At 47.2% G+C, this 15,000-nt stretch overlaps 1 protein-coding gene across 3 annotated transcripts in view; it reads right to left on the reverse strand.

Annotated features, from left to right (window-relative positions):
• LOC130392218 (RNA-binding motif, single-stranded-interacting protein 3-like) overlaps positions 1-15,000 on the reverse strand; it is a 162,597-nt gene that overhangs the window by 12,990 nt on the left and 134,607 nt on the right. For all 3 annotated transcript variants that reach the window (XM_056602676.1, XM_056602678.1, XM_056602677.1), the window contains 4 exons: positions 14,357-14,463; positions 10,087-10,130; positions 2,311-2,407; positions 357-407 (listed from right to left, as the gene is read on the reverse strand). In XM_056602676.1, the coding sequence (XP_056458651.1) occupies positions 357-407; positions 2,311-2,407; positions 10,087-10,130; positions 14,357-14,463 (299 nt within the window). The remainder of the gene's footprint in view (positions 1-356; positions 408-2,310; positions 2,408-10,086; positions 10,131-14,356; positions 14,464-15,000) is intronic.

Raw genomic sequence — 15,000 nt, forward strand, 5'->3', positions numbered from 1 at the left:
ATTCTGGGAAAAACTCCACCATTGTTCAACACGGATTATAACACAATCAAATTTACACATTTTCGGAAGTTTAAATGCCAATTTCGGAAATGTGATCTGCATTCAATTAGCTCACGTGTTTTGGTATTGTTTCATCTAGTGAACCATGCCACTATGATGGATCACTCGTATCATTTTTTTTTCACCTGATAGGTTGTCAGTGTTAAAGACAGATGCCTCAGATACCACGATAAAATATAAACAGAAAAGCAAAGATGCCCCAACACATGATCTGTACATAACTGTGAACAGCGGTCCCATTGAAATGATACACTGCCCTGAAGAACGGGGAAAGTCACCTTCATCTGAATACTTACAGTTGGTTGCATGACATACTGCTGGTGAGGCATCCAGGATGTGCTCTGCACCTGCGGAGGGGAGGGAAGGAGCGGTGATATCGGAGCATTAGGGAGTACGATACTAGGAACGATGGACTCAAAGGATGAAAGATCGCTGAGCACAAAAGCAGATGAAATAGAGAAGTAAAATATGTTACACCGACGCCATGTTGGCGTGCACGGCGATAAAGGGAAAACAAGGAGGAGGAGGAAAATAGATTATAGAGAGGAAGTGGAATAAAACAAATGTAAAAGTGTGAGAACAAAGTGTGTGTGTGTGTGTGTGTGTGTGTGTGTGTGGGGGGGGGGGGGGGGGCAGGGGGGAAGGGGGCGGAAGCGGACCAGCGAACGCACAAAGATAAAAGGACTGAAACGTGGAGATTCGACAGGGAAAAGAAAAGAGCAAGGAGAAAATGAATGTTTAGCCGCAACCCGATTGGCTTCCCGAGCCCCCCTTTCTTTCAAAGCCCGGCTCCCTGCGTAACATTAAAGAATATTACACCATGGGTTGAGAGTTCCAGTATCAGGGATGCTGTAATTACAGGCGGATAGAGAGAGAGAGAGAGACGCCACAGAGCAATACACAGACAATTACCGACTCGCAACAGACGTTTCATCATCAAAGACAAAATATCTGCACTTTTATCTTCCAGCGGTTTCCCCTGCGCCAATTTCCTAACAGGCGAACAGTGAAACAGGCCACCACTATCACCTTATAGTCGCCCAATCTTTGTCTGCCTCATAGGGCGATTTCCCGCCATGCAAACTTCCCTGTTCAGGCAAAACGGCCACGATAAACGTTAAGGCCAGTGTCTGTCTGCGCAGTTCATGAAACATGCATCAAGGCCATTTTAAGTGCCGCTCAGTGTGTGACCGTCTCACATCGCAAGGATGGAGATTTGAATCGGTCGGTGGGGCGGAATAGTGTAGCAGCTAGAGTGTTTCTCTTTATGAACTGAAAGTCTCCCGGTTTTTGAGGACCACCCCTTGAAATCGAGATTGCATCTCAAGGGGTAATACCTAATAAAGAATTTCCTACAGGGTTGAACCACACTGTCCCCCGGTCTACCTGGGGAAAAGCCTGCCGCATCAAGGCCTAATCCCAGCCGGCTCTCTGATGACCGGGATCTGTATTCACCGGGAGTCGCTTTGGGTGAAGGCGAGGAGAAAAGTGTGATTTGAATCTGGACTTAATGCCTCGGAGCAAAACAAGGTCTTAGGCGTGCTTATCGAGTGCCAGCTTTACCTTTCTTGCTCAGTTTCTTAACTCGATTGAACCTGTGGTCAGTGATGCACCCTGCACAGCGAGCTCTGTTGTAGAGCGCCCGACCGACACTCTGGTGGTCACCTCAACCCTTCTCCCTGGACCTCTGCTTTAAACAAGGTTTCTGCGCACATTACTGGTCAAAGGCCCTTTTTTGGGGAGAGGTGGTAGGGGTACTTTTTGCTGAAAAACTGAAATCTTTTGTGCCTGTGCTGTATGGTATATATCCCAGGGGGAGCAGAGGTTTGTCATAAACTCGAGCTGCGATGTCTGCATTCATCCGCTCTTGTGCTCTGCGCCCAGATTCTCCATCCTTTTAGTCCATTTCTAAAATCAGAAATTGGTCAAATTCACTTAGATCCCCCATGTTTCATAGCTGCCACATTTGAGACGCTGCCACATGATTGGCTGTCTGGTTAATCGCATAACGAGCAGGTGTGCCTAATCAAGTGTACCCGAATGATTGCCTCACACTCGTTCTATGGTGGGCGTTCCAGATCCTGCAGATGTGTGTACACATGCACTATGTTCTATAGCTCCACAACTCTGCATGTGGCGGTACAGGAGCTATAGAGCTGCTATTGTGTAACCCAGTCGCTGCATCAAGGACATTACAGTCCACGCTGTGAGGATGCTCAGACCAGCCCGGTCCAAAATAGCAGCACTCACCTGATACGTGGAAACAGGAGAGGCAGCGATGAAGGGTGTGATGGATGTCTGTGCGATCATCCGATTGGTAGAGATGCTGTACGGCGAGGAGTAGAACCTATGGGGAGAGCAAAACAACATGAGCATATTAGCGTGTAGCTTGTGGTTAGCGCGTGTCTTAGCCTGTGTCCGATCAAATTTTTCAGTAAAAACATTTGAACACGCAATCCCTTCAGCGCAATCGTTTAAATGTGTGAATCCACTCAAAAGCCGGGGTTGGTTTGGCTTAATTAACATAACGTCTCGCTAGAAATACAGCTTTGTTTTGTCCATAAAAGAAGCAATAGGCTTAAACAGATGTCTGGTTGTGTCTTCAGAAGGGAAGTCCAGCAGTGTGCTTTGTTCGCTCGCTATTGGACGCAGCAACACTATGAGCGATTGGAAACATCGTACACCAAGTACTTTTAAAGGATAGGATGGGTAGTGGCTAGGGTGTTTGGGTGTTTGGGTCTGACCCCCGACATCCTCAGCCTACCTGTATTGGTTAAGTGTATTGCTGTCTAACTCCGTACCAGCGCCATGATTTAATCTGACCACAATCTGTCTTTAGACTTGTTTAAAAGAGAAATTCCCATTTTGTCGGGGACCAGAAATGGTGATTGTCAGAGGGGCCGTAGAAGTATATGTATCGGTATTTTCCAGGAGATATGCAGATGATAGGACGTTGTTTACTGCTGTCTGGTAACATTGTCGTATGGTTTTAACCTATTACTGAACACCAAGTTACAACCTTTCCAACATCAAGGCTGTTATAGAGCGAAACGCTCATTAGTGTGAACTTGCGACAACTCTGAAGAGCCCCTACACTTCGTCCTGCTTGATATGCAGCGTTTGATCCTGCCTGCACCAACACAACACAATTTATGTGTCACTGTAAAGGTGTTTGTGTATTTGAGAGCGAGAGCTAGTCGAGCATTTTGTAAGACTAACCCTAACAACTTCATGCTCCCACCTGCGCACGCTGTTGCACACGCCGCAACCAAGTCCCCTCGCTGACATCTGCATCGAGGAGGAACCTTTACTCGGATCTCTGGTACCCTCTCTGCCCTTCTGTTTTTTTGCATCCTCCCCTCTCATCCTCTCCCGTATCCTCATACTCTCTCTCTCTCCCTCTCTCTCCCCCCCTCTATCTCTCCCCCTTTCTCCCTATCTCTATCTCTCCATTCTCTCTCTCTCTCTCTTTTCTCTCTCCATTCTCTTCCTCCCTCTCTCTCTTCATACTCTCCCCTCACTCTCTCTGTCTTTCTCTCCATTCTTGCCCTATCTCTCTCTCTCTTCCCCCTCACTCTCTCCATCCCTCCCCCTCTATCTCTCTCCATTCTCCCCCTCTCTCTCTCTCTTCTCCCCCTCACTCTCTCCATCCCTCCCCCTCTATCTCTCTCCATTCTCTCCCTCTCTCTTCATTCTCTCCCTCTCTCTCCATTGTCCCCTCTCTCTCTCTCTCTCTCTCTCTCTCTCTCTCTCTCTCTCTCTCTCTCTCTCTCTCTCTCTCTCTCTCTCTCTGTCTCTCTGTCTCCCTCTCTCCCTCTCTCCCTCTCTCCCTCTCTCCCTCTCTCTCTCTCTCTCTCTCTCTCTCTCTCTCTCTCTCTCTCTCTCTCTCTATCTCCTGCCCCTCTTCCATTCCCAGTCCCGGGGCCCTGCGGCTGGCTGGGGTTGCCAGTGCTTTATTTATCATTGTGTATCCAGAGAGGACATGTTTCATCTGCCGAGCCGCGTTCCGCTGCCCGATCGATCCAACAGCGCGCTGAATAATGGAGCAAAGAGGAGGAGGAGGAGGAGGTGGTGAGCGTGGTGGAGAGAGAGAGAGAGAGAGAGAGAGAGAGAGAGAGAGAGAGAGAGAGAGAGAGAGAGAGAGAGAGAGAGAGAGAGAGAGAGAGAGAGAGAGAGAGAGAGAGAGAGAGGGGAGATAATGGGGAGAGAGAGAGAGGGGAGATAATAGGGAGAGAGAGAGAGAGAGAGAGAGAGAGAGAGAGAGAGAGAGAGAGAATGGAGAGAGAGATATAGGTAGAGAGAGGGACCCACAGAGAGTGAGAGAGAGGGGGGCAGAGATAATGAAGAAAAAGAGAGAGAGAGGGGGAGAGATGGAGCGAGCGAGAGACACTGCTGTACTACCTTGAGCACAGCCAAGTTTCTATAAAACAGCACTTACTGCAACACAAGTGTTGCTCCGCCCGTTCGACAGAGGGGAGCCAGGAAACGGAAGGGAGAGAAAACACCTTTGTTCATTTCCCAAACGGATTTCACAAATTGTCCCGATATAGATACGGCGGACAGGAAACACTTCAAGCCGCACGCGTGCAGCTTGGTAAAAGATGTCCTCATTGTCTTCATGGTGAAAACCCCGGCAGCCGAGTATAAAAGACACACCGGGCTTTTGTCCCGTTTAACAAGACACGCCATCACGAGCGACACAATCTGTAAATGTGTGCAACAAAATGACTATTCTGGGGCGGTAGTCTTGAGTTGAAGCAGCATTCAAGTGCAGATGTTATTTTCATTCGCACCGGGTAAAAGCACGACGACCCACAATGCTCGTTGGGATTGCGAGTGTCAACAAGGATGCACGGTTTTCCAAAGGGCAGGAGGGGTCTGAAGGTTTAGTGGGTCCTCAACGCCTGTCTGTCTGCCGGCCTCCTGGAGCAGGAATCCCAGCCCAAGCCCTCTTTCCTCAACAACGCCATACACAGCACGATAATACGATAATAATCCGTAAAGCCTGTACGTCACCTTGGATCAACGCGTCTAGTGACTAAATAGTGATGTATGTACTATAATAGTACCAAAGGGGGAAGGCTAAGACGCTCACGGGCACCCCATGGCTCCCCTACATGGCGGTTCTGCTAAGCAGCCCCGCGTGGCTGTGCTCGCTACGAGGCAGGGCTCCGTCTGGCTGCGTGTGTGTGTGTGTGCGTGCGTGCGTGTGTGTGTGTGTGTGTGTGTGTGCGGTCCTGCCTCTTCTTCTGAGACCTGGGAATCCTGGAGGATGACATGCTCTACTTGGCAGCACGCTGCCCCGGTGGCGGGCTGCGATTGGCACACGAGGCGGAGCGGCGGCTTAAAGCCGTTCAGCGCCACTCCGGAGTCCGCGAAATCAGAATCAGCATCAGAAATACTTTTGGTACATCTTATTGTACGTACTTGTACAATAAGATGTAATAAAGTAATTCTGATTCTGACCATGAGAGTACATGAGTACAAGAGTAAAATACTTACGCTTGGTTCCTCACGAGCCACAAACCTCAACATAGCAGCAGAGGATAGCGCGTCATGAGCTATGACCGGTTTGCGATACGGCCGTGGTTTAGGGGGGTTTGATGTGTCTGTACTCATTGGGTTTTCTTCATTACATGGCTGAAGTTAACTTGCAATATAACAGCTAAAGCGAGCCCGCCTGTCCTGCTGTGCATACTTTCACTTTCCCTTTTTAAAAAGATTGAGAGATATCGTAAGAAAAGCAAATGAACTAAAAGTCTCTCCGCAGTGAGAACAGGTTTATATCCCAGCATGGATACAGATGGATGGTGGAAATAAAGCAGAGAAATTAAGGACTTTAATAAGACTGACTGGTGTGTCTTTAAAGTTGAGGGAGATGGAAGACAAAGGCCAGAGAGCACCTGTGGCGGTCAGGCCTTAACCTCTCCCAGCTGTAAATCTTCTGACATAGGTTAGCCTCTCTCCGATCTATCAGCAGCCTAACTTCAAACTCTCTCTTCGTGTGTTGAGAGTTGTGCGTTGTGTTTTGTGTGCCGTACAGGTGGGGGCTAGGAAAACACAAGTTCACCTGATCCGGCGGTGCCTTGGAGCCATCTGTTCTCATGACTGTTACTGTAATGCATGACCTGCATTAGTGCTACTGTATTACTGCCACTGATGAATACAAACTATTGGAACACAAGCCGCGCCGTTCAATAGGGCTGCCTGATTGTGTTTATTGTATTTTTCATTAGCGTGATATGTATTGAGAGGGAGAGGGAGAGAAGGAGAGGGAGAGAGAGGGAGACAGAGGACAGATCCAAGGTTATTGATGAGGGCTATTATGCCGCAGGCAGCTCGTTGTCAATAGCCAATGTAACGGCACACGTTGACAATAAACTATACGTACAATTAAGAACGCAACATCACTATAGGAGGAGGAGGCTATAGGCTCTCCAGTGCCCTCCTTGGGTGGGGTTTGACCAGGGTTCACTGAGGAAGACCACCCACGTCTTATCTGCTGGTTTTTTTTAGTACGGGCTAGTGTGCGCGTGTGTATGTGTGTGTGTGTGTGTGTGTGTTTGTGTGTGTGTGTGTGTGTGTGTGTGTGTTTGTGTGCGTGTGTGTGCACGCTCTGTTGTGTTAGTCTTGAATCAATGTCTTACATTAAATCCATTTTTGATCCCCTTTTCTAATTGCATAAGTGTGTTATGATACACAAAACAAAACATTATATATACATAATGCATTCGAATCTGTAATACATACATGCATGCATACAGCCCTAATGGATTCTTCCCACAGATAATACATACATAATGGATTTTACACGGTGCTCATACATAAAAAATTGAGCCATTGTTGAGCGTTATCGTGTTTTACACGCGCAAACATAAATAGGATATTCATGTAGTTATCTTGTGTGTGTCTCTGAGTGTGTGTGTGTGTGTGTGTGGCTGAGTGTGGCTGTGGGTGGGAGGCCGGGGGTGTGGGAAGCACTGAGAAGATGATCTAGAGGAAGAGATAAAGAAAGACGGCGAAAGGGAGAAAGAGAGATAATGGCGATCCAAAACGGAGAGATAAGAAATACACAAGGGGCGGCAGCGCGCACACAAATCACGCACGCACAAACACACACACACACACACACACACACGCACGCACGCATGCACACACACACACACACACACGTACGCATGCACGCACGCATGTAGGCACGCACACACGCGCACACACACACACACACACACACACACACACACACACACACACACACACACACACACACACTTGCGTGCGAGAAAGGAAAGCGCTAGAGAGCATGCGAGGCTGGGTTGAGGGGATGTCCTGTCACCCTGATAAATGAGGGGGACAGTCTATGAGCTCAGAGTGGCGGCGGCGCGACGGGACACATGTTTTCAATAAGATTCGGTTCCGCATCAGCACAAACAACAGACACACAAACACACAAACAGGGGGAAATCCAGCCCTCGTTGTGTTCCCGCTATTCCCGCATCCCTCGATCTCACTGTGATTCTCAGGGCTTTACTCGTTCTCTCTCCCCCTGCCTCCAACCCCCTCCTCTTCACCTCCACCTGCTCTCCCTTTTTACTCAAAGGTTTCTCTTCGCCTCCCTAATAAGCCTCATTAGCATATCAGAGTAATTAAGAGCCGTGCAAAGGAGGCTGCTGCGGCCTGACCTCACCGAGAACCGGGCTTAAGGAAGCCTGCGGGAAGGGTCTACTTCCTGAGTTTGAATACTCTGAGATATAACGCATAATAATATCTGCATAGCCTATGAGGCTGCAATGCAATGAAACAAGCAAACAAACTTTGTTTGTATGACCCCCGAGTCGTAAAATGTGTTCGAATTGAAGGATTCCTGGACTGAAAAATGACCACACAGGCCCCAAAGAGACAAAGGCATCTCCGAAGGCTCTGTTTGGACAACGATAGGAAATGGAGAATGTGAACTCCGGTCATTAATGAATCAACACATTCGCAAGAGGGATTGCCTTTCGAAAACACAGAGGAGCATACCAAAAATCTCAAGTGTTCAAAGATACAGACCCTTATCCTCAAACGAGAGTTGTACAGAGCTGAAGAGGCTGTTCAATGATTCAAGACGATAATTACACTCATTAATAGAGAAACAGAAAGAGGGAGAGTGAAGGAGAGAGAGAGAGAGAGAGAGAGAGAGAGAGAGAGAGAGAGAGAGAGAGAGAGAGAGAGAGAGAGAGAGAGAGAAGGGGAGATAGCGATAAAGACCAGGATCAGAGAAAGTGAACGTTAAAGCTCATAATGCAGAACATTTACTGAGTAATGAGTGGAAGAGAGGGTTGTGGAGGCTTGTGCTCAAGGGCACAAGGGCATGAGCATGATAGTGACGAAGGTTTGACACAATCTGGGGCCACATGGGGACGCAGTGAGGAAGAGGAAGTGAGAGAGGAGGCGGGGAAGGAAAAGACCGAAATGGAAGGAAGGATTCAGATAATGGATGACAGGAAGGCAGCTTAAGGTAACGACGGTTTGGAAGAAGAGAGGAGAGAATGATTGAATTAAATAAGTAATAGAGACTAAAGAAGGAGAAAGAAAGAGAGAGGGAAGAATGAAAGACAGAGGGAAGGAGCAAAGCAAGGTATAGGGAATACTCCAGCGCATATGGAAGTACATAGGTAGCACGTCGGCATTAGACAAAGTTATAGAGTTACAGAGAATACAGAGTATAGTTGCAGAAATACTGCAGAAGGAGAAAAAGGACAAAGGGGGCGTTTAAGGATGTGAGGAGGGAGACGATTCACCGAGAGAGACTTGAGGAGTAGGAGGAGGAGCGAAGAGCTGTTAGGTAATTGGTAGGAGAGAAGACGCATGCTCTCCCTGGAGGTGTGTGTCTGTGTGTCTGTTTGTGTGTGTGTTTGTGGATGCTTCTGTGTATGTGTGTATGTGTGTGTGTATGTGTGTTGGGATGTGTGTGTGTGTGTGTCTGTGTGTTCATGTGTGTGTGTGTGTGTGTATGTGTGTGTGTGAGTGTGTGTGTGGTTGTGTCTGTGTGTTTGTGTGTGTGTGTGTGTGTGTGTGTGTGTGCGACTGTCTGTATGTGTGTTTGTGTGTGTCTGTGTCTTAGTCTGTGTGTGTGTTTGTGTGGGTGTGGGAGTGAGGGTGGGGCCTTCCTCCTCTGAAAGTGTCCCCCCCCCCCCACCTCGGTGTGTCTGCCAGCTCGCGTTTCCTCCGTCGAGCCAACCCAGATTCCCGGCTGGCAGGCTACGCTGCCAGCATAGGAACAGCAGCGCGGGAGGCAGCCGCTGCTGCTGACGAAAGACTTACAGAGGAGCTGCAACAGCCGCCTGCCCAAGTTAAATCTATCTGGACCCAACCTCCGCCACTGACACATTTTGCATGTTTTTTGCATACCTGCATGAATAAACGGCCCGTTGATACCAGTTTTTTCTTTTTTGGTAGGGGGGGGGTAAATATGAAAAATAAAGACTTTCACTCCATCTGGATTGTGTGTGTGTGTGTGTGTGTGTGTGTGTGTGTGTGTGTGTGTGTGTGTGTGTGTGTGTGTGTGTGTGTGTGTGTGTGTGTGTGTGTGTGTGTGTGTGTGTGTGTGTGTGTGTGTGTGTGTGTGTGCGTGCGTACACAAATTTGTCGTCTGGGTGACTCCTGACTCCAGGTTTGTCCTTTTAGTAAACTTTACATTCTGAGAGGGTTGTGCCAAAGCTGCTTATTAAAAAAGCAGCGAAGTTAATGAGGCCGCCGTAGGATACAGGAGTACTGTGTGTGTTTAAAGTCCAAGAGGAAAGAAAGAGAGAAAGATGGAGGAAGGCCAGAAGGGGGTGTGGCATGGAGGAAGGGATGGAGAGAGGGAAGGGTGGAGGAAGTGAGGGATGGAGGGAGGGAGGGATGGAGGGAAAGATGGAGAGAGGGAGTGAGGGATGAAAGGAGGTAGGGAAGGAGGAAGGGAGGTAGGGAAGTAGAAAGGGAGGGATCGAGGGAGTGAGGGAGGGAGAGAGGGAGGGGGGAGGTAGGAGACTTTTCTCTTACCCGTTCTGCATGGCAGTTGGATCATACGTCAAGGCCATGCCAGTCTGGAGAGGCACGGGGAAAGAGCAAAAGGGAGAAAAAAGAGAATTGACAATGCATTCAGGAACGATGAACTTATAACTCGCCCTATATAAATTAGCAATGCAAAATAAGCTTACACGGCTGGTTATTTAGGGAACATTAATTGCCTTTGCCAGTGTGCCTGAGTTGTGGTTAGTGTTTAGATCACTACATGCTTCATTGGCCAGGACCTGTAATCTCCACAAATTATCCTTAAAGAGAGGAAGAGAGAGAATGTCTATATGTGTGTTTGTGTGTTTGTTTATGTGTGTGTGTGTGTGTGTGTGTGTGTGTGTGTGTGTGTGTGTGTGTGTGTGTGTGTGTGTGTGTGTGTGTGTGTGTGTGTGTGTGTGTGTGTGTGTGGGTGTGCGTGTGTATTGTTGGTATCTTCGATGCATTGCTAATCATAAAGGCTGCTATGCTAAACAGTGAATAACACCCTCAGGACTCTTGCTAGCAATCGAATAAATAAGCCAGTGTGTGCATTCCGGATACATTCCTGTATCCTACAGCCATCTTTATAAGAGAATGGGTTACAGGCAGAAGAAAGTTGGCATTAAATGCATTTATTTTTCTTCATGGCAACACTTTGTATTGAGTATTTTTCTTTGCTCTTTTCCTTTTCTTGTCCTTTCATTTTTCTTTTTTTTGCCACTCTGTCTCTGGTTTTTATTTATTTCACTGGAATGCATAAAGCACTCTACTTTATAAAGACTGAGTCCACTCTTTATATAATTATTTTCCTTCCTTTGTTTGTTAACAAGACGGCTTTACTCGGCTTTACTGACGCTATTCAAAGCTTTTAGAAATCGTCCCCAGACGATACGAAATCGAGTCTGACTGCTCATCTCAAAAGATGTCAATTCAAATACGACTTTTTGACTGCTATATGCTAACACAATCATCAGAAAAGCCTCAGGCATTAAAAGAGGGTCACAGATCCTCTGTCTCCTGATGCCGATCAAGAGAGTTCACGCGTGATGAAGCCGGTAGATCCAGACGACAGAGACGCATGAGAAGCCGGGTGGCAAGGAGGTCATCCACACTTGGCTCTGCACTGCTTCCCTTACTCCAGGCTTCCCACTCTGCAGCCCTCACACATCATCTGAGACCGGTCCACTAAGTGTTCGCTAAGCGATGAGGTGTCAAATCTTGACATTTATATTCATTCCCTCAATATGTTAAGTTTTTGTTCTTTTGTTAACATTTATTTTCGTTTTCCGTCCGCGGACCAAATGGAATTAAAGATAAGCCCTCATGTGGATTGAAGGGGGGTGGATGGGCGATTATTCTAGACACTGAAGACATTTCGTGGTTAATATTATACAGAAATAATTATCTAGGTGGCTGCAGCGGAGTAAGAAGGCGAAGTTGTAGATAATTTTAGTATAGAATAATTAGCCTTTTTGTTGTTGCACAGAACAATTTGCCTCATCAACGCTGTGTACGAAACGCCTTTCCTGGGCGCTGCTTAATTACATCAACAGCAACATAGTGTATCTATATATATATATATATATTTTTTTTTTTAAGATTTATTTTTGCATTTTAATGCTTTATTACAGAGTGAGATGGAGAGGAGGGTATGGGAGATAGAGGGGAGGACATGCAGCAAATGACCACGGGCAGGACTCGAACCCGGGTCGCTGCGTTCAGGACTGAGCCTATATGGTACGCGCTCTACCTGGTGAGCCACCGGGGAGCCCCGACATAGTGTATCTATATGTGTTAACTATTGTACCACCTGGGCCAGCCCCTGTGTGTCTATGCTTGTGGGTAAAACATATATGTTTGTGTGAGGGCGAGAGAGAGAGAGAGAGACAGAGCGAGAGAGAGAGAGAGAGAGAGAGAGAGAGAGAGAGAGAGAGAGAGAGAGAGAGAGAGAGATAGAGAGAGAGAGAGAGAGAGAGAGAGAGAGAGAGAGAGAGAGAGAGAGAGAGAGAGAGAGAGAGAGACAGACAGAGAGACAGAGAAAGGGAGAAAGGGAGAAATAGAGAAAGTGAGAGACAGAGAGACACAGAGAGAGAGAGACCGAGAGCAGGCGAACATGTGTGTAAATGCATGTTTCATGTTTCCCACAGTTACAAATGTCTGCCTATGTGACTGAGCAGATTATTGAGGTCATTAATGCATGTTTACCGTGTCACTACATTTTACATCTGCGCAATGGGCAAGTAGTTGGTAAATGAGTCCTATATTTGGAAGCTAGATTGAACATGTTTCCTTCTGTGAGATCGCAGATGTGTGCGTGTTTGCGTGTGTGTTTGTAGGTTAATTGTTAATGTCCGTGCCATGTCTGAATGTGTCTGTATGTATGCGGGCGTATGTGTTTGAAGTGTGCCTGTGTTGATGTGTGTGACTTACCATGTGAGAATGGAACATGCCCGTTTGTGTATGTGTGTGTGTGTGTGTGCGTGCGTGCGTGCGTGCGTGCGTGCGTGTGTGTGTGTGTGTGTGCGTGTGTGTGTGTGTGTGTGTGGCCATCCCACGGCCAGACTCATTTAGTGAGAGATTAGGTCCGGCTGACTGGGTAAGAGAGGATGGTTGGGAGAGAGGGGTGGGAGATGGGGGGGGGGGGGAGACGAGACGAGACGCCTCACAGCACCCCCATGGTCAGATGTCTCAATCAGCCACCCTGAAGACCTGGCCTCCATATGCATGTACAGCCCCCCCCCCCCCCCCCACCATCCCATCCCTCCCAATCTAGCTCCTGCACCACAAGGCCACAATGGGCTTGTTTCTGGCCCAAGACAAAAGAGGAAAACAGAGCCGTTAAATAACGGCTCATTCCACAGACGCGGCCGACAAGGTGATTGATTCTTTTGAACTCGTTGCTATTTGCTTTTGTCTCTTAACTTAATCTTACATAACCTGGGTGGGATTCTGCTTTGTTTCTGTTCGTTCGCCGCCATAATGGAGAGCCCTTGGAGGCCGTAGGTGTGATTACAGGCTGGATTGAATATGATTCAAGTGACGGATCAGGAGCAAGAATAAGTAAAACACAGGTCAGGTGATTTTTGTCTGTGTGTCACGACTGCATTGGCGTCTGTCTGGCTTGTGGTTAGCTGTAGTTAGCAAATGGATCCAAATGTACTCCTCTTTATAGAGTACTCCGGATGATGATAAACAAAATTGATTTATCGTCCAAAAGACAATCCATCAGTTCATTTTCACACAGAGATCATTTTATGTTGCAATCTCTTAATCTATGTTTGATTAAAAGAACACATTTAATCGACTGTATTTCACAAACGGAATTGTTGGGAGTGAAGTGAAATCTAAAATGAACATGAAAGCAGCTGATACCATAACATTTGTATAGAAGAGTAGACATTTCAAGACTATAATAAGACTAGAGCAGAACCACAAAGGAGTCATCAAAACTTTGGACTTTGTTATTGTAAGAAATATTTCTTCATCATAAACTACAAGTTACGCAAAATGGCATGCAAACATCCAGTCCAATATGAAAGAAAAAAGTTAGCTTCATTAAGGAATCGAACCCCTTATCCCCGCGTTAATGAGTTGTTATCTAATCACTAACCCATCAGGTCTTAGTACATGCGAATCAACAGTAAACCACTTGGCAATCTTTAAACTTCGGTTGCCTAGAAATTGTAAAGACAGTGATGTGTGTACATTGTGCGAGTATCCGTCACTCGCGATGTGTGTGCAGTCCAAAATGAAAGAAAAAACCTTGCATCACTAGGGAATCGAACCCCCAATCATCAGTTGGTCGTAGGTAACTGTAAACAAAGAGATCGCATTTTGTTTAACTGCTAACTAACAAACGGGTTTATGCGTTCACTGAACAAAGATTATGGAAATAAAAGACCACTTTTCCATCAGAAAAATCATCAGAACCGTTATTACCAACCCATAGACACTAAAGCCAAAACCTTTCTCACATGCACACCCATCGCGAGTGACGGCTATGCGCACACATGCACACCCATAGCGAGTGACGTAGGACGTAAAGTCCCGCCCAGGTCGAAGTGGCGTCGATTTAGAGAGTCCCCTGACATGACAGATAGACAGAAAGACAGATGGACAGATCATCAAAACGGACATGACAGACAGACAGACAGACAGACAGACAGACAGACAGACAGACAGACAGACAGAGAGCCTCTAAAATGAACTGCTGCCGAGGCAGAACTTAGTCGGGGAGGGATATTCCCTGGACCCCCTTTGAGTATTTAAAGCTCACCTCTCCTTCCCGGGCCCATGATCGGCCATTCTGAGGGTACTTGATCTGGGTCTGCCTCTTCTTCTGGCCTCCATCAGCAAACTTACAGAGCAATGGCTCCGCCGGGGCTGTAGGAGACATTCATATAGAGAGAACGGAGAGAGATGAGTTGATTACCTGCATGCATCAATTATCTCGGCTTCTTGGCTTTCAGCGCATTGGGAATATCCTTCCTTCTGCTCGTGTCAATAAAGCGAATATGCGATGAAACGGAATGCATGTTATTGAAAGTACGCAAGGAAATACGATAAATAAGAAAAACATTGCCGGGAAAAGACAAGATAGAGGTAAGTGAAAGGCTACAGGGAAGCAGAAAGAAAGAAGTGAGAGAAAAAGTTTAAAGAACGCGCTCTACTACAGCAGAACTTCAACCCGAGGCGAACAATTGTTCGGGTTCCAAGTCATATTCACACGGCGCCGTGTTAAGCAAGCACAAGCGCTTTCGCCTCGCCACAACGAGAGCGCGCCTTGGTGAACTAAAATAAACGTTGACCTTCAACCCTGATCGCGCTTCATCTTTTCCCTAACAGCTCCACAACACTGCCGTTATCAGCCGCCATCTCGCCGGCTGCTTCCACCAGAGAAACACACCCTGAGAAGGGGAA

This window comes from Gadus chalcogrammus, chromosome 11, assembly GCF_026213295.1.
Source record: "Gadus chalcogrammus isolate NIFS_2021 chromosome 11, NIFS_Gcha_1.0, whole genome shotgun sequence".
Taxonomy (NCBI): domain Eukaryota; kingdom Metazoa; phylum Chordata; class Actinopteri; order Gadiformes; family Gadidae; genus Gadus; species Gadus chalcogrammus.